A 19,591-nucleotide genomic window follows, 5' to 3' on the forward strand; every position below is an offset into this window, starting at 1 on the left:
ATTGAAGAAATTTTTACTTAATAAAAACATTTAAAGGAAAAATAAAATAAAGGAAAGGAAAAGAAAAGAAAAGAAAAGAAAAGAAAAGAAAAGAAAAGAAAAGAAAAGAAAAGAAAAGAAAAGAAAAGTGGTGAGAAAAGAATAAAGGAAAGAGAAAGGAAAGAGAAAAAGAGAAAAAGACAAAATATAAAGAAATGACTTCCGATCTTCTTTACAGCAGTTATAAATGCATTCAAATTTTATCCTCTCTCTCTCTAAGATTACATTGTGGCTCCCTTCTTTCCATAATCTACCCTTTCTAATCATCAAACTCATAAATCACAAGTACATTTTTTCTGTTTTCATCAAAAAGTCCACAAAGGGTTTGTTCTGGCTTTATTTTTCAGCAGGATAATAGAAATAGGTAGGAAAAAACAACATATGTGATGGATATGTCATCAGAAATTGAAAACATCATATGGAAAAAAGTGCATGTGTATAATTCTTTCTATACTTCTACATTGAGTTTGTTGGAATCTTCTTCGTAATGCATATTGCCTTCCAGAGGTGCTCCTCCTTCAGTGGGAATCTAGAAGGAATAGCACACAAATAGAGATTTATTCAAGTAGGTGACTTTTAACCTACTTGACTTGATTTCACCCCAGCTGAATTTAACTGAGGCTTTTGAGTCCCTCTCTCGATGCATTACTAAATCTCTGGGCATAATCCATTGGGAATTGGCATTCTCCTATCTTATAAACCCAAATTAACTGAATGGGAATTTGCAGAGGAAATGTCCCAGATGTCCCAGTAGGATTGTACCTCTCTTTATACCAAGTTATTGGTTTAATAGGTTTCTATATCAAAGTAACCATAGTTCCAGCATTATATATATAATGCCAAGTGACAGCAACATCAGGAAGAAGGAGCATGAGAAGCTGGAGAAGTACCAGGGCCTGAAGGAGGAAATAGAGAGGATGTGGAAAGTAAAGGCCAAAGTGGTCCCAGTGGTGGTAGGAGCACTCGGGCCGTGACTCCTAAGCTGGGAGAGTGGCTCCAACAGATCCCAGGAACAACATCAGAGCTCTCTGTGCAGAAGAGTGAAGTGCTAGGAACAGCTAAGATACTGCGCAGAACCCTCAAACTTCCAGGCCTCTGGTAGAGGACCCGAGATTGAGGAAGACACATACCACCCATAGGGGTGAGAGGGGAATTTTATTCATATATATATATATGAATAGTTTGAATATATATATACTTTTCTGCTGTATACGTTTTGATCGTTTGTCAACCAATGAAATAAATGCATTAGACTGTATTTCCTTAACTTCAGTGGAATAAAGGCCTTCTAGAGGAGTTTTTAAAATGCAAGAGAGTGGCAGATGCTATAGTCTTTCACCTTCTCCATATGGTAGTTATGTTTGGATATGTACTTACAACTCTCAATAGGAGGAGGATCTTTCATAATCAAGCTTCCCACTCCCATGGACTTCTAGTATTATTTAGTTTCCTTTTGTATATATAACATATAGAAGTGTCTCCCACAGTGATGGAATAAACTAATAATCACCCCCTCTTTGACTATTTCTTTTCCAAATACCTGCTGTATTTTCCCCCTTTTCCATCCATCTGTAGGAACATTGTTAGCATTAGAAATATAAATTAACTTAAACAATTTTTGGAAACATCTCAAGAAGAGATGGACAATTGTTGTACTACATGCACCAGTCCCCTGGCTCATGTTTACATCTTCGTGGGTCTGTCAAGATCACATTGTTGAAAAGCTGTGATTTAAAACACACATACACGTACAGTTTAAACTGCAAACAGATATGTTAAGTCCCCAGGAGATATAATTAAGCTATTTTCTGTATATAGATAGATACAGCCCAATTTCCAAAATATTTATTAAAAAACAGGCTAAAATTTTCCCCCATCCCAATGTCTGGTAATATCACACTACTGGTGTTGTAAGACTGTTCCATCTAGAGAAAAACAGCTGGCTAACATCTAGAGCAGGGTTTTTCAAACCTTTTCATGCCACAGAACCTATTAGTTAAAAAAAAAATTCCCAGAACCCCTGATCAAGCCTCATGTGCCATCGCTGCTAAATTCAGCAAGGTCAAGAAAGATAGATGGAGGGAGGGAGGGAGGGAGGGAGGGAGGGAGGGAGGGGGAAAAAGGAGAGCAAGAAGGCTGAAAGACAACAAACTCCATATCCTGTTATCCACATCATTTCATTTGATGTCTCTGTATCTAAGAAGAAGGAGAAGGAGGGAGAAGAATACTAGCAGCAGTAGGGGGGGGAAAAAGTATCTGACATGGCACTTGGTGTAAAGAGAAGGAAAGTTCAATTCCCTTACATGCTACATTTGAAATGTAAAAGTGGTAAATTGTGGTGTAGGGAATCCAGCGTGTTTGTTTATTCCTGCCTTTGTATGCGTGTCTACAAATGAGATTATGCACCTGCTCTGAAGTAGAGTTCTGTGAGAAATGGACTTAAGAAAAAGTATATTAAGAAATGGGCTTCAGAGAGAAAAGGGAAAAAAGAAAGACAATGGGAAAGAGAGGAGAACATCATTGCAATAACTATGAAGTGCCAAGCGGGACAGAATAATAATGAAAATAAAAAAAAGACTGGGAGATTGGGTGAAAACATGTTCCAGAGCAGAGAAAAAGAGAGAGATAGAAAAAGAAAAGCATAGATTAGAATAGATCTACCACATCTGGGCTGCCAAAGTCTGGATGAACATGAGATTACAGCAGACATAAAAAAAAAATCAACTCATCTGGATTTTTTTCAGCCCAGACAGAGTAACCTTAACAAAGCTGTGAAGTGAATAGAACCACACAGTCGATCCTCTTTAACTTTTCAATTCTCCATTCAGCAGAATGAAATGTGGAATAGATACTAAGAATCAGGTCTACGTGTTAAAAATCAGAAGCTAACAGGATTTGTCCTGACGGAAAAAAAATGGGTATATGTTCCCACAAATTGCAGTTCTTCTCTGTGTCTGAAATGTATCCTACCTCCCAATATACAGAGTCATCATAGCAGTTCTGATCAGGTGGCTGTCCCAGGAAGGGCAAATTGAGAATTAATCCTGTATCATGAGGAGAAAACAGAGCATAGGTTATCAATGGGAACATTTCCTATAATAAGAGACATAAAGATTGAATAGAATACTGAGAACAGAGGAGCAATTGTATTCTCCTATTCTTGCAAATGGTGTTCCACTGCCAAAGCAGACTGAATTTTTCTATTTAAAAAAAAAAAAAGGCCTCCTACATTGATTGCAACAGCATGTTATTTCATTAAGTAAACACCTAAGAAGGAATGTTTTGCAAATTATTATTCAGTTTTTTAAAAGGCGTTATACATCTGCATTTCTATCTGTCTATACTGTATCCATCCATCCATCCATCCATCCATTCATCTACCAGAGTTTGTCATCTGCGTGAAGTTCACAGTTTCCTGGAGGTGGCTTTCTTTTACTGACCTGTGAATGCTCCTCCTACCAGAGCAATTGCAACAGAGCATCCTAGAGCAGCAGCCTGCATCCCAGCAGATATTCTGTGAAAAGAACAAATGAACTCCGTGTCATCTGGAAGCAGGCTTCTTGGAAGACTATTTCTGGTTGTCAAAATGTATGTGTACACACACACACACAAAGTTTAGCTGGCCCACCAGCGAAGCAGTTGTGAACGTGCCTACCACATGCAGACAACTGGTGAAAGCCTTTGAGGATGCAGCTGCTTCAACACCTTGCAGAGGGGTGCTTTGCTTGTGCTAGTGTGTTTTGCAAAGCAGCCCATTCAAATGCTTTGTACTCCTCTAAGAGCATGCTGAATGAGCAAGGCAGAGAATGCAAATCCCAAACGACTTGCTTCCATCTCTACTTTCCCCTTCCTATTATTTTTATTCCCCAGGGCCTCATGTGGTTGCAGTTCCCCTATTACCCTCATACCAGAAGGACTGTCAGCCACTGCTGTGCTGATATTACCGAATAATTAATGGCCTAGGGCTTAATCCATGGTCAGCCGCCACTATCCCTGACTGGCAGATCAGCTTGAACAATAAATTATTTATTCTTTTGTCGTTGAAGAGGTTGGATACTTTGGGCTTTTGTCTTTGGTTCTGGCAAGTCATCGCTATCGGTCTTGTTAAAAGGATGGTTTTACCAGCAGAGAAAAACTGTCTAAGATCCTATTGCCAGGTGAAATATTTTTGCAATCTACTTGGTCAGAGCTTACCTCTTAAAGGTGGTCTATAAATCTGTCCAGTAAATTAAATGATAGTAAAATACAACAGCAAAAACTCACGTGCTGTTAACCTGCACAGCAGCTGCAATGATACTTGCAATGCCTCCCAATAGTCCAGGTAAGCCATGTAGATTATGGACGCCACAGGTGTCTTGAATTTTCAAGTTGGAGGCCAGAAGTGGCTAGAAGAGAACAAAAGGTTATTTTGGAATTGCTTTAAAAAGAAAATGAAGTTTGCTTGTTCTTCTTTTTCCCTTTCCATTCTACATAGCATGCTTTATAAAACATATGTATTCTGTGATATAGCTCCTTTAAAGATTCATTTGAGTCTGCTGTCCTGCAAACAGATGGGATGGGGTGCAAGTATTCTGACTTTCACTGGAATAATAGAGCAGACTCAGAACCCAATACAGTCTCACTTGAACAGATATGATTCATGGCTTTCCACAGGCCTCCTTCTGATTGAAAGCACATAGTATAATTCTGAATATCTGTAATACAAGGATACCGGCTGCACTGGCTACTAGTATGTTTCTGAATGCAATTCCAGCTGCAGATTATTATCTACAAAGCCCTATGTAACTCAGGGCCTGGGTACCATTTTAGATTGCCGATCCTATATAGTTTTTGCCCATCCAAGCCAAGGGTGCAGAGAATGCTTGCTGAAGAAGCAACCTCAGGAGGCAAGGTCACTTCCTGTGATGGAAGTCTGGCAGACCCTGGGAACTGGGAGGAGGGAGAAATGAAGTTGCAGGACAGATTCCTTAGTACCATGTGCAACAAGAAATATCAATGCTAGTATCCATTAGGTAAGCCTTCTCTAAGAAGGTGTCCTAGTACTAAACTACAACTCTCAGAATTCTAATGAACATGGCTTAGAATACTGGAATTATAGAATATGGAGGTTGCTAGGCTGTATTAGAATTACTTTTCCTTACAAAAAATACTCACAGATAAGTATTTGTATCCAATAACTGAGATGATTCCTGCTATGCTACCAATTAACATAGCCCCAAAGGGCAAGATGTTCAGGTCAGCACATGAACCCACAGCAACACCGCCTGCCAAGGTAGCATTTTGAATGTGTACCTGTTTGAGGCATAAAATATGACAAGTGAGAGGATATCTCTAACACCAAGAGACAGGGCTTTCTGTTGAAGCAAAGGATATCTATTTGCATTAAATTATCTGAGAGGAATTGCGTAGCGGCTCATGGTGGCATCTGCACATGACCTGTGAAATAAGATACATTTAAAAAGCTGCCTTACAAGAACCAGACCATCCCACAGGTCTCCAGAACAAAAATCTGTGTTTCTACTAACCAGGATTCATTTATTAGAGAAACAATCTGGAACTTATCTATACAAGATATATGACCTGCCACTAATTTAAAATCCATGAACACATATCTCTTCTTGGCAGTGGTCCACCAAGTTCATACTGTTTGTTTTGTGATTTAACTTTTATAACTGAAACTTGGGAGCTTCATATATGTTAGATATGCACACTATAATGAAAGGCAGCGCCACTACACTTTTAATTGTTGGGTAAAGAAATAATTTCACCCTGTTCAGTGTTTCTCATTCCTCCATGACAAGAAATGCTTGCCAAATAACAGTGGAATGGACAAAAACCCTATATTTTGGAAATTTTGTCATCCAAATGACACTATCATAATAACATGCCTGTCAATTTGGAATCTGTGGTGTTGGAATTTGGTTATTCCTATGCCTGTGATATCACACATCAAATATTCCTATGCCTGTGATATCTATGTGGTCACTAAGAGTTGACCCAGACTTGATGGCACATAATCAATCAATCAATCAATCAATCAATCAATCAATCAAATGTAGGTAATTGCAGGGTAGCTACTACTATGATCCCTGTTATTACAGTACAAGAGCACTACATGGTGAGATATCCAAAATGTGGCTAAATCCTTTCCTTTTTAGTTATTTATATTCTATAAGCTCATTCTTTTCCAAAGGGGCTTGAAAACAAAAGGACCACCATAAAATAGCAATAAAAACACTGGTTCAAATAAATAGCATAGAAAACAAATGCAAAAATATAGTAGCAATAAAATCAGAAATGACAAATTAAAACAGCAGAAAATATCTTCAACTTGAAGTTCAGGAATCTCAAAGCAAGAGCACAAAGAGCTTCTCAAACTTCATTCAGAAAGCATTCAAGAATTAAGGTGCCATCACAAAGACCCTGCACGTGATGTACTACAGAAGCATCCCCATAGGCCAATCTTAAGGACTGAGTAGATTCATATTGGCAATGGCAATCTTTTACAAAAATTGATCCTCAATAAGGATCCTTAAGGAGTTTTGTCATTATGATTTTGTAATGCACATCCTGATCCAATGTGCAGACTGAAACTTACTTGCTCAGGCAGGTTTTTTGGTTTGTTTTTGTTGTTTTCTCGCACTTCTCAAATATTCAGCCTCAAGTTAGCCTATTTTGAAGATGATGCTTCCAGAAATTAGTGTTTTGAGAGAAAATATATTTAGAAAGAGATCTTGGGGTGGAGGTGAGGGAGTGAAAAGTTGTTTAAACGTGACTTGTGCAAAATGCCACAAACAAGAAATGATCACTCCTCGATCTCCAGTTTTTTATGGTTTTCACAAACTAACACTATTTTTTTTTAATGGAACCTGGAAAAATACTAGTCACCTTGATCAGTGTAAAATTCACTGTCACCCTCCTCCTACCAGCATCCAGAGAGAAGTTTTTAAATTGGAGTTTCTAAATTATCTTTAAAATAACCTCCTGCAGAATTTCATCCTAGATATTTGTAATCTAGAATATCTACAAATACATATGATTATCCAGTTGGGGCTAAAACCTCAGAGGCACAGCCCACAAGCTGGGCACACTGCAAAAATGTTTCAGAAGAAATGCTTTAAACCACATGCAAGCTGAGTACCTGTCTGCTAGTTGTTAAAGCACGCTTTTTCCCCCAAGCTTGCACGAAGTGTGAAAAAATAGTGCTGCTTTAATTGTTCAAATTATTAAAATAACGCATCACTAAGGCCACGTTTAGAGCAGCCACCTTTATTTTCAGGCTGACAAGAAGAGAGGTGCTGTCCGTGGGCGAGATCTGTAGCACTTCTTCCAAATAATCTTCCAAGTGCACAGAGCTCTATCACACAGTAGCACATCTTTACTATATAGCTAATTACCTTTTGAGTCTACTGTGTCCTCATGAACGGTTCTTTTGTAGAAGACATATATACAAAATTCATGGAACAGTCCTGGCTTGGATTAATAAGATGTAGTGATCTTTTGAGAAACTCTGTTATACTGCTGTAAAACATTTTGGTTAGTTCAGGTAAATGTCCATCAATTAAGTGGATCACCAGAGTCTAAGACAATGCTTACCATGTCCAGTTTGCCTCGGTGTTCAAGCAGAATAGAGAAAGCAAATGTGGTGAGGGTGCATGCTGCTAAAGAGAAGTATGTGTTCATGATTGCCCTCTGTTGGTCCTCTCCTGGTTTCGCAATGGCTGAGTTAAAACTGGGCCAAAAGAGCCAAAGGAAAAGAGTACCTGGAAAAGGAAATTTGTCAGTGTTGATTCCTGGTGACTGCCTGGACAAGTCCCTGCAGTTTTTTGGGCAAGATTTCAGAAGTGGTTTGTCTTGCCTGCTTCCTAGAGCTGAGAGAGAGGGACTGGTCCGAGGTCACCCAGCTGGCTTCCTGCCTAAGGTGGGACCAGAATTCACAGTCTCCTGGTTTCTAGCCTGATGCCTTAACCACTACACCAGACTGGCTCTCTGGCTGATGCTACAGGTTCATATATCTGTATTGGAATTGGGCATGTCAGGGTTAGATGGAGAGGTGAACCAGCTTTCAGTTCCTGCTATAAATATAAACATTCAGGGTAGTATTTAACTTTTACAGCTTTGGGGGAGATTTTGCTGCATACAGTATAAGTCATTCTTTTTATCTTTAATACAACATCCATGTGAAAAGAATAATGAATCTGAGTCAAAGTTACTGTGAGATCACTTATTAAGTGCTGATGTCTCATTTAGGTCAAAAAGCATCTACTAGAAGAATGAAGAACCTGTCAGAAAACAGATAAAGCTCAGAAAAACATGACCTATATACACAAATGTACAGAGTGCTTGGTCATCCTCACAAGGAGGCAATACTCCACAGAAGTAGCATCTGAGGCCAGTGGATGGATGTGGAGTTCTCCTTCCCTCTTCCCTCCTTTCTACCTGCTTTTGAACACAAGGGGCTGTATATTCCACTTGACGTTTGATCATTTATATTGCAGTCGTTTTTATTTTGTTATTTGTCAATTAGTTCAAGATGATTACATTAGAAATGTTATTAAAAACAAGTTAATTAATTAAAAAGCTCCATGGAATTTATCTTTAGATTTATTATCTAGCCGCCCAGAGTCACCCGTTGGGGGAGATGGGCGGCATACAAATTTAATAATAAATAAATAAAATGAATAAAAACCTTTAGTGTACAATGATGTGCTCACTCACCAATCATAGCAAATAAGTCTGAATGGTAAACAGAACCTTCGTTAAGATGTCCATTTTTCAGGCCTGGCCGGTAGAGGATTCTGGCCACAGCCAAACCAAAATAAGCTCCGAAAGCATGAATGGTCATGGATGCCCCAATATCTGTGGCCTGCAAAATGTCAGTGTGAGCTTCAACACTTAGCTACAAACAGGTAGCAAAATGAATCACTCTCTTAGGGGCATTCCACCATACCCTTTCAAACAAACAGGCAAACAGCAATTCAGATTTTAATTTAAAACAAATAAATAAATGCAAATTAAAGCATATATGGATTTTAATAAACAGACGTGTCTTTTTATCTGTGTGTCCATGTCTGAAGCAGCGATGCCACTGTACCAGAGGAATTATACAAAAGGTCTGCAGAATTTGCTTCTCTTTCTGTTCCTGTGCTTAACGCCAAGGGGCTGATTGTGAATATTAGATTATATGTATACTGTTTACAGTTGTCTTCTTTAATCTGTTCAATTGGGAATTTTTTTCTGGATCAGTCCCTGCATCTTAAAGGCATGTAATATGTTCTTCTCTCAGTATTTGGAGTCTATCATGATCTCAAGAATGATGGACTTTTCAGGCATGGCAATTGGTTAAAGTAAGTATTATACAATATTAGAAGGAGAAATCAATACCTGATTTGCAGGAATAGATTCTTGAGATTTCAGAGTTCTTTTCTAACTACCATACAGACAGAGTTCTGAGCAGTATGATCCATGTTTCTGGAGTTGTTCTATTAATAACATAATTTCCAGGACTTTTTTTCCCTTCTTACTTACTTCCCTTTTGTACAGTGAATACTTTTTTTGTTGTTTAAGCGGAGCAACTGAGAGGCATTTATGTTTTGTTATATTGGGCTTCTGAAATTAAAAGTTGAAAAACACCTAGATTTGAGTGAGGAAAAATAAGTGTGTGTGTGTATGTGTGTGTGCATTTCCTGGAAGAATGGAATGGATTAGAAAAGCAAAGCGTGTATGGAAACAGAAAGCAAAAGTAATTTTAGGTAGTAAAATTAAATAAATCATGAAAAGGAGGATTTGGGGAAATGGGGAAAATATTTATGACAAATTGATATGATGATAACTCAAAGTTTGGTTGTTGCATTAGAAGACCACGAGAGCGCCTGCTGAATCACTCAGAGCCTCCTATAAGCCTTCATTCTTTTTCATTAAGATCCATCTATTACATATAGCTTTGCCCAATTCGGTGTTTGCCAGATGAATGGGTGATCCATAATGCCTGGGAAGTCTGGGAGTTGTAGTCCCAAAAACGTCCTGAGTGGATTCATGATAGAAACACTGGCGCCATCTTCGGGTCACTACTGAAATTACTGGAATACCTTAAACCTCAGACCTTCATTTCTACTTCGAGTGGATATAAATTAGCCAGAAATTATCATATTGGAGATTAATTGAAATCAAACTGAAATGATTTTGAAATATTTGATTTGGCTTTCCACATTGAAGCAATTCATTTAATTTACTCAGCATTAAAAGAACTCTCCATGGGAAAAATCTACTCACTACTTTCTGATGCAGTTTAGCTTTCTGGAGACAACAGCTACATACAACTTCCTCTACTTTTTTATTGTTTAACTTTACTTCCTCTAGTAGATATACATTTACTACTAGTAAATATACTAAATATAAATTTACTAGTAATTATAAATTTACTAAAATAAATTTACTAGTAATCTAGTAAATATAAATTTACTACTACTTTACTCTACTTCCTCTAGTAAATATAAATCTTGGCCAGATAATTTTAAAATTCAGCACTAATTTACTTAAAAACTCCAGCTGATTCCTTATTCTAAATATGACTTTAATCTCATGGGTTTCCTTGGCATGGCATTTAATCATATTTTTCTCTCAACTGTCAATTTTAACATGTATATGAATCTTATAATATATAAATTACAAGATGTAAAATGTGTAACTTAAATTAGATAAATTGTACTCTTTAAAAACAGTACAAGCTTTAATTTTTTTTTCAGGTCTTCTACCGCTCAAAACTGCAAAGAGAATCAAATTCTTCCAAACAGGCATTCTTTCTAATATTATTGTAAACAGCCATCTTTAGAGTATCCTATCTTTATAGTCATGGGAAGTTGTGAGTTTGAGGAGAAGAATACAGTGTGGTAATATAGATGTGATGATCGTGTTTGGTGTCTGGAACTCAAATCCCAAGTCTCTGATTTTTGTTTGGTTCATGGACTTGGGCAAACATTTGTCCCAATCTCCTGTTGCATTCTGTTTTAAAGATGGTCACCTGAATGCCCTCTGAAAAGTTACAAAGTAGACAGGAGGGCAATCAAATTCTGCCTGTATATAGCTTTGGGTGTTCAGTCACACATTACTTCTGAACTTGATATTTCCATTTAGAATTGGAAAACCAAACAGGAGGGGTTTTCATGGATGGAACTGGCAACTGGCAACCATGAGATTGTTGTATTATGTATAGGATGTTGGTCCATTCTCCTGTGGTCTTATTTATATTTATGTTTAATTGTTTTAAATGGTTATTATAGATTTGTTTTAATTGTTTGTTTTATTCTATGCTCCCTAGAGTCACTTTTGTGAAATGGACAGCTATATACATTTGATAAGCAAATAAACTGGGAGAAGTATTGGTTGGCTATTCCTGAGAGAAGGTGGGCTAGGAATTACTTAGCAAGCTCTAGATCTTCCATCACTTCCATTTGTTGGAAGTGCCTTCTCCTGCTGAAAACACTTACTTGGCATGGATAGAGCAGATTTCTAAAGAAGAGATTGGCACTCATCTGTTTCTTTAATTTAGCTGCAGAAATGCTTGATTGATTTTTAATGCATTCCATTATGGTATGGGAATAGAACCTGGATATAAAATCTGTCTGGTGATCCCTAATCCAGAGTGGAACAGATCTGGTGGGCTTTTAATCTTTTTCTCCCTCTTGCTGATTATCTTTTACCCAGTGTTTTTTCACTAAAGTTGATTTTTTCTCCATGGGGAAAAAAACACAAGACCCAAATAATTTCTCAGAATTAAGTATTTCCTTTACAGGGAACTATAATGCAGCACTGAAATAAAAATGTTCTTCAGAAGCAAGATAGACAAGAAAGTAGTCATTGTCACAGAAGGTCTTGAAGCTCAACAAACCAAAAATATAAAAGTGATCTAGAAGACAGGATCCCCTATAAAATGGCATGAAGATCTTAATAAATAGAAGCCAAAACATTCCTACCTTTAGCACATTCACCACAAGATGTTCATTGCAAACAAAGATAGCAATTTCAAAAATTGTCAGAATCAGCATCTGAACTGGACTTGTTTTCCCCAGGACAGCTCCAAATGTGATAAGGACAGCTGCTGTGCTGAAGTCTGCATTTATCATACTTTTGATTTAATGAAGGAAAATAAAAACTAAATTATACATGCATTAGGATAGTGAAATCAATAAAGCACATAATGATGTAAAATAAATGTTATTTATTCATGGTTTTTTTTAAAAAAAGAAGTTATCCTGGCTTCATGAATTACAGCTTTTATCTGTGTTAAGGTCATAGTAAATCCATTAGTATTTTCTCAAAGTCATAAATTTCAGATAAGCAAACTCAACAGGAGACAGAAGGAGAGAGTAGAGGAGCTAAAACATAATGAATGGAGTCAGCTTTCACAAAAGGTTTGCAGTTGTGGGTTCTAAGACAGGAAATCATGAAAACTTTGATGGGACAGCACTATTCTAGTTACTTTACCAAGCCGAGGTTACATCCTAAATATCTGCTGTGACTTCAATTAGCAGGATACTCTTAAGTAGAGCCTTGCTGGCTCAAGCTGGCTCTATACTGGTTTGTCTTTCTCAAGAACTAGATGAAGGAGGTTCCTAGTCTGGATCCGGGTTGAAAGCAGTTGTTGACTCGTTGCTGGGTAAGGAGCAGAGGATGAGCGCTCTTGCTCCTATTCGTCATCAGAGAGGTGCTCTTCAGGCCAGGCCATGAGAAAATGTGTAAAACGTACTGTACCTTCTGGATAATATTATGTGTAGCTTGACCCTAAGAGGCTTTGAATGCCAAGCTAGTTGTTATAAGAAGTAAAGAATTGCTTTCTTTCTCTTTTTATTCTCTTTCTGTATTGTTCTTATAATCAGTAAAATAAAGTGCTTCATTGCATCAGAATTTACATCTGAGTACTGTACTGCAGAATATGTTACAGGAAGACTTGGAAAACAAATGAAGGGGAGTAGCAGCAGGGGAAAACAAAACAAAACCTGCTCCTGAATGTCTTGAAAGAAAAGCAGTGAATATAGATTAAAATATATATACTGGCTTATCAATGAGTGATGACAGGACTCTAATGCTTTATCAAAACCGCTTTTTGATAATCCTGCAGAATCTGGTGCAGAAGCTTCTCAATTTCATTTTCTTCTTCTAAAAATGGGACCCTTTAATGTCTGCAACTCCTTTTATTCACTGGAAATTTACTGCAGAATACTGTATAGAAAATAGTGTGCAGTATCTTCTAACAATTAACTTCAGGAGAGGTTTTGTATAAAGTAAGGAGGCACTCATCTGAACATGAAGAAAGGCTTGGCTGATGTTTTTAATTTAGAAAATTAGACAAGTTTGTTCATATCTGATGTGACAATATCATTACTACATTTGATGATTACAATACAACACTTTATTTCTAAATTTAGAAAATAACGTTAATATCTTGCTTTTAAAAAGTGCACAAAATAACTATAGATAAGAAATTGGTGTGTATCAATGCCCGTTGCTAATGTTTGTGGTAGTCATAACAATGAAATTAATAGCTAGAGGGAACTGCACCCTGCATTTTCAGTTTGGGAAAATAATTTTTCCTGGCAACAGATTTGCTTCTCTTTTAGCAAAAACACTGAATTCACTTCAGCAATTCAATGAACATAGCACCCCCTTGTGGAACGATACCACTTAGACTCCTTTCAACAGTGATAGATTTGGACAGCAAAAATAAAAAAGGACCAACATTTCAGGAAGTTCTGGAAATCAAGTTAAAATACATAATAGATACCCCCGAGTGAAGCTAATTTTACCTGCAGTTTGAAAAAATATACTCTCTCATATATTTTATACTTTAAAAAAATAGAATTCCATGCTATTGCACAAAACTATGCTTAGACCATTATAAAGAATTAACATATGAACCAATGCTGGGAGACCTATTTACTCTCTAAGGTTATTGTGAAGGCTCATGTAAAATGATGGAAAAACATTTTGATTTTTTCCAAAACATTACAGGACTTAAAAGCCACACTGCGGACTGAACCACCTCCCCTAATGGTCTGTGGGAATGACCTTGGGAGGCAGAAGGAAGAGCTACAGTCTAGACAACTGTCATGCAAGAGGTATCCCAGCCCACAGAAACAAAAGAGGCACGGGAAGTGTTTCAGGAGGGACCCTCCCTCATCTTCTGGAAAATAAAAGTAGAAGGGAGAAAGACTTTCAGACTTGCAAGATTCTGTGGGCTGAGATACCTCTTGAATAACAGTTGTCTAGTCTGCGGCCCTTCCTCCCATCTCCCAAGTCATTCCCACAGACCATTACAGATTTTAACAGAATAATTTGTCCACCCCACAAAAGTGAAAGGTTGGGATGATGGGCCTAGTGCGGGGCGGGCATTGACTTAAGAAGGAGGAAGGATAAGCTGAAATCAGTAAGACATCAGCTGCCAAATTGCCAATAGAAATTCTCTGCCCATGGGCATACTCAGGATATAGGTGGTTTCATTCACCATTGAAATTTCTAAACAATAAAGTCCAGTGAAACAATTGAGCCATAGCCAAACCAATGAAAGTCTTAAAATGTGCTACACAATGCTAGCATTGTTTTTAAAGGATTTATTTATTTATTTATTTATGTATTTATTTATGTATTTATTTATTGACTGACTGACTGACTGACTGACTGACTGACTGACTGACTGACTTAGCATTTAAATCAAGGATGGTGAATTTTAAGGCCTTTCAGATATTACAGAGATATAACTCACAGTGATCCTTCTATGTCTGTGGAGTCAGAGGTTCCTACCCTTGCTAAAAGCCAAGAAGTTGAAGGAACGTTTCTTTAGAGAATGTATTCCTTAACTAGGGTGCCTAAGCTTCTCTAGGTGCCACAGGCTTTATCTCAGATGGAGGAAATGGGTCTAAAAATCCTTAAAAGGTCTGAACGTCTGAAGAAGTTGGTATGGGACATAGTGTTTTTTAAGGCAAATATATTGGCCAGTCTTACCACCATTCACCATCTCTAGCTCACTATGGTTTATACCACAGTATTACCTTTAACACAGCACTTTCTGGGAATTCTAGTAGGAATTCACTTGGAAGAAGCTCTTGGTAACCAGTCTTCACATCTAAAGTCACTGGTGCTTGTCAGGGTGTTCTCCTTACCTTTCAATGCTATTATAGATAGTATTTGATTTCATGTGCCAAAATCCTTGTAAGAGGATGCCCCACTGGATGCCCAAGGCAGCAATGAGCAAGTTGATGCCAACGCTGCTGAAGCCATATTTTTTCAGGAAAGTCATCAGGAAACCAAACCCAATAAATATCATCACATGAACATCCTGAAACACTAAAAAGACAATTAAAACAAAAAGGTATGTGATAGGCAGCATCAGTAAAGAAGATCCTCTTCTCAAGTTAGTTCCAATTTTTCCTTCCCAAGGCAAGTTTTAAAAGGAACAGTTAATTATTTCTGGAAACATTATCACATGTCCTCTCCTCTATAATGAATGAATGAATGAATGAATGAATGAATGAATGAATGAATGAATGAATGAATGGACTTGTTGCTTATGTAGCTCAAATTTTCATAAAGCCCTTTCCCTCATCCATTAAGAAAAAAAAACCCTCATGAGAAACAGATACATTCAGTGGCCATGAAGTGCTGATGGTTTCAGGGGCAAAGGAAAGGGGAATAGAATGGAATGGATTATCCTGGAAAAGGGTAGGTGTTCTTAGCTGGCAGAAACTTTTCACCAACAAGAACAATTTCTCCACCTTCTGGGGGTACTGAGTAAGAAAAAAAAAAATCCCACCTCCAAGTGAGAACTTTTTACAGCTTTTACTTAAGTTATTAAAGAGCAGAACATTTTTAAAGGCCAGTATATGTTTAAACAATCCAACTCTCCCCTCTCCCTTGGCAAATAAGCTAATTGAAGAGACTACTATGTATATTGTAAACACCACAGAAGAACAAGCAAAGTTTATTATATTTAAAGAGAAAGAGAAAGAGAGGGAGATGGATGCAATGGATTCAGTTTAAAGAACCATGAATGGAAGCAGAATATGCCTTAATACTATTTCATGACCTCTTGTGCAAAACGTTTATGGGAGTTTTCTCTATCAGAAAGTAGCAAATGGTGATGTGTGTGTGTTTGTGTGTGTGTGTGTGTGTGTGTGTGTGATAATATTTCAGGAAATTACAAGATGTTTTGTAGATAAAGTTTTGATGAAAAGGCAAGTCTTAAGAAATAGTTACCACATATAGGGAAACTCATCCAGATCTGAGGCCATCTGGTTCTTGTAAGAGTCATAATACATTAATGCAAAAATAACCCTTCCATGATGTAACAACTTTTTTTAAAAAATGGTGAATTAGAGAGGTCTATAAATCAATGACAGAACATGTGTTTTGAAAACAGAAGAGCCTAGGTTCTGTCTTTGGCTTCTCCAATTAGAAGGATCAAAGAGCAAGAGATTTAAAAAAAGGTTTGGGCTTGAAATCCTGGTCATCCACTATCAGTCGGAAAAAAAATAGTTCTGGGTTTGATACATGAAATGCTCACTTCATATAAGGTAGCTTCTTAGAAAAATTGCAACCTAATGTCTCTATCTAGGTGTGTTAGATGCATAAGCCTTATTATTCCAGTGTTGACTAGGGATGTCTGAAGCTACCGTATCACATGTGAGGGTGGGGGAGTTGAGAAATATTCCTCTAAAAATATGATAGTTTTTTCTGTGTTCCTGGGTCAATGAGAGCATGTTCAGGATAAATGTCCTAGCTACACTAATGCTTTGGTTTAATTAATTAAACTTGGCCAACTTTGGCCGAAAAACTAAGCAGGGTCAGACTTGCTTAGAATTTGAATGGGAAACCAAATTCAAAGCAAATTGGGGCAATATGGGCTCTAACCATCCTAAGGGGTGGTTAGCGCCCTGATGACGCTCCCTTGAATTATTTGCCAACCCTCCATCTTTCTTAGAAGCTATTTATTATTAGGACTGTTTTTATATTGTATTTTAATGAATTTTATCTCTGTTGTAAACCGCCCAGAGTCGTTTCAATGAGATGGGCGGTGACGAATTTGATAAATATAAATAAATAAATAAATAATACAAACCACTAGGACATCCTATGATTGTGGGCTAGACTGGGAAACTGAAAAAACATCTTAGATGAAGATAGTGGCAAACTATTTATGCCCTGCTACCAAGCAAACTACATGGCCATGTAGCTTGACTCGAAGGACAATTTACCTACATATGGCTTAAGTGCTGTTCCTTCAAAAGAGAATTGTACCAACCATAAGTAGATTCACATTTCTTCACATGATGAATCCCCATTCACAAAGGGAATCATCATCATCATTATCATCATCAAACAACAACATCTACCTATCTCAGGTCCTTGGAAAAGACTTGATAAATGGATAAAAATCCCAAATCCAGTCTAAACATCTAGCTGACTGTGCGAACAACAACAACAACAATAAAGCAAATATAGTACCAATAGTAATAGGTGCCTTGGATGCAATCCCAAAACATCTGGAGCACCACTTGAACACCATCGGCATTGACAAAATCACCATCAGTCAATTGCAAAAGGCAGCTTTACTTGGAACAGCTTATATCCTGGGACGATACCTTTAACACCATCAGACAACAACATCTGCCTATCCCAGGTCCTTGGGAAGGACTCGATAGGTGGATAGAAATGCCAAATCCAGTCTAAACATCTGACTGACTGTGCAACCAACAACAATGAAATAATAGTTTATGAAACATTTGCAAAGCATCTGTGATGGATAGCATGAGCAGGGAAGATTCTGGAATGGAGCTTAGAGGTTGTCAGGAGGGGGGAGAGACATTCCAGGGCAAGCACCGCCTCATCCTGCAAGAAGACTTTGGGAAAACGAAGAGGATGAGGCTGGCTCCTCCATAGAGCCTCATGGAGTGTATTCTATAATAGCTGTAGATAACTTTAGTCTGGCAAGATTCTGTCTATTAGGTACAAGCTAATAAAGTATCTGAACTGTACTGGATTACCTCATTGTAGTTCTTGGGCTGAACCTGACAGCATCCTGGAACATTAGCCCAAAATATTAAAATGTGGGTACATATATGTCCTACCATATTTAATGACTAATGGCTTATGATAATACATAGACATGTTACCAGGCTACAGTAAAATGAAGCTCCTTCACTATAATTTTTCATAATACATCTGTGGATTTTACAGTTTCAGAAAAAAAAAAAGTCCCCTCTCCAATAATGCCAGAAACCCGTGGGACACTCACTTCATTGTAAGATATCTTTGCTGTTTTAATCTGCAAGTCAGCAGATGTCTGAGTAGGTAGAAGATAGGAGTCTGGCAGTTTATGAGAAGTCAGAGAAATTCAAATTCCAAGAGATACATACTCTCCAAACTTGGGAAACTTCCTAGAAATGGGAAGTTAAGCCATATTCAGACAGAATATGTCAAGTGGCTAGCTGGCTAACAACAGTAATTATTAGAAGCATTACATCTTTCCCCGAATTTTCCCCATTAGAGCATTTCATGTTTGCATCTATGCATTATTTTGTACTATGCCCCATATTCAGAACAAGGTACTTCCTTTAGAAGGAAACTTTGGCGCTTGAATGAGACTTGTGCCTCCAGTTTATGATGTACAAAGTACACAGTGGAAGAGAGTGCAAGATGCTTCCTAATTAAATTATGCACAATGTTACAGCAAGCCAAAGAAGAGCTAACTTTCACCAGAAAGCTATAGTTTATTAACCAAATAACAGTACTTACTTGGGTATAACTCCATACCATCTGATGGATTGCTCCAGTTGCTCTTTGTCTCATATCTTACAAATATTCCAAATAAAATGATAATGATCACCTGCAAAAGAATGGCAAGTACAGGGAATCTGATCCGCATATTGGTGGAGAAAGAATTTGAGCTGGGCATCCTTGCAGGAGTTTGTCAAAGAATGATAATGACAACTCGTTGTTTGCTCTAAGTTGTGTTGCATCATAATGACATAGCATAAGGTCTGGCTTGTTAAACGTCAAGCCTACTGAAGGAGGTACTTAACTTTACTAAATGGTTTCTGCTTAGAAACCTCCCTTTTATTCATCTTTAAGATTTATATCCATTCCTTCAAAACTTTCCCAGGAAAGCAATTTTTATAGCTATATAATACAAGGAAATGATCAGAGAAATCAAATGACTCCTACTTGTATTGTTTTAATATCATATTATGTCTGACTACTTTCTCATGCATTTGGTTTAAAATATATAACAAATTGAAGTAAATTAATTTATGGATTTGTGTCTAAGTGCAAGGTCCAAAAGGTTTTCCCACAGTGTTAAAGCTACACATTTTATCCACAACCGTATGTTTTCACAGATAAGACAAAAATAAGTTGTTGTTTTTTCCAAATTAGAAGCACTACAAATGACAGATAACACTTTTTAAAAATTTAGGCTTCCCTCTTTTTACTTTCTAATATACAAGTGTATAGAAATATACTCATAAATATAAAACAAGACTTATTAAAGTGGAAATAATTT

At 37.3% G+C, this 19,591-nt stretch overlaps 1 protein-coding gene across 1 annotated transcript; it reads right to left on the minus strand.

The window, feature by feature from the left end:
- Positions 1–70: 70 nt before the first annotated feature.
- Positions 71–19,065, minus strand: RHAG (Rh associated glycoprotein). The gene is made up of 10 exons (XM_007430750.4): positions 18,826–19,065; positions 15,195–15,378; positions 12,012–12,162; positions 8,758–8,905; positions 7,636–7,802; positions 5,194–5,331; positions 4,303–4,424; positions 3,480–3,553; positions 3,010–3,083; positions 71–568 (listed from the first exon to the last, which is right to left on the minus strand). Exons 1-10 carry the CDS (start codon positions 18,983–18,985, stop codon positions 488–490), a joined length of 1,299 nt encoding a protein of 432 aa, XP_007430812.1. The 5' UTR covers positions 18,986–19,065; the 3' UTR covers positions 71–487.
- Positions 19,066–19,591: the final 526 nt, after the last annotated feature.

Source organism: Python bivittatus, unplaced genomic scaffold (assembly GCF_059951505.1).
Source record: "Python bivittatus isolate LINGU-HERP-01145 unplaced genomic scaffold, Pbiv_v1 ctg000020_np1212, whole genome shotgun sequence".
NCBI classification, from domain to species: domain Eukaryota; kingdom Metazoa; phylum Chordata; class Lepidosauria; order Squamata; family Pythonidae; genus Python; species Python bivittatus.

Excerpts from the sequence above, each read along its gene's own strand:
- RHAG (XM_007430750.4), bottom strand. The coding sequence starts at position 18,985 with ATGCCCAGCTCAAATTCTTTCTCCACCAATATGCGGATCAGATTCCCT. Across the intron at positions 12,163-15,194 it reads ATCTATAATAGCATTGAAAG|TATGATAAATGCAGACTTCA; the intron begins GTAAGGAGAACA and ends TTAAATCAAAAG. Across the intron at positions 4,425-5,193 it reads TTGGATACAAATACTTATCT|CCACTTCTGGCCTCCAACTT; the intron begins GTGAGTATTTTT and ends GTTCTCTTCTAG.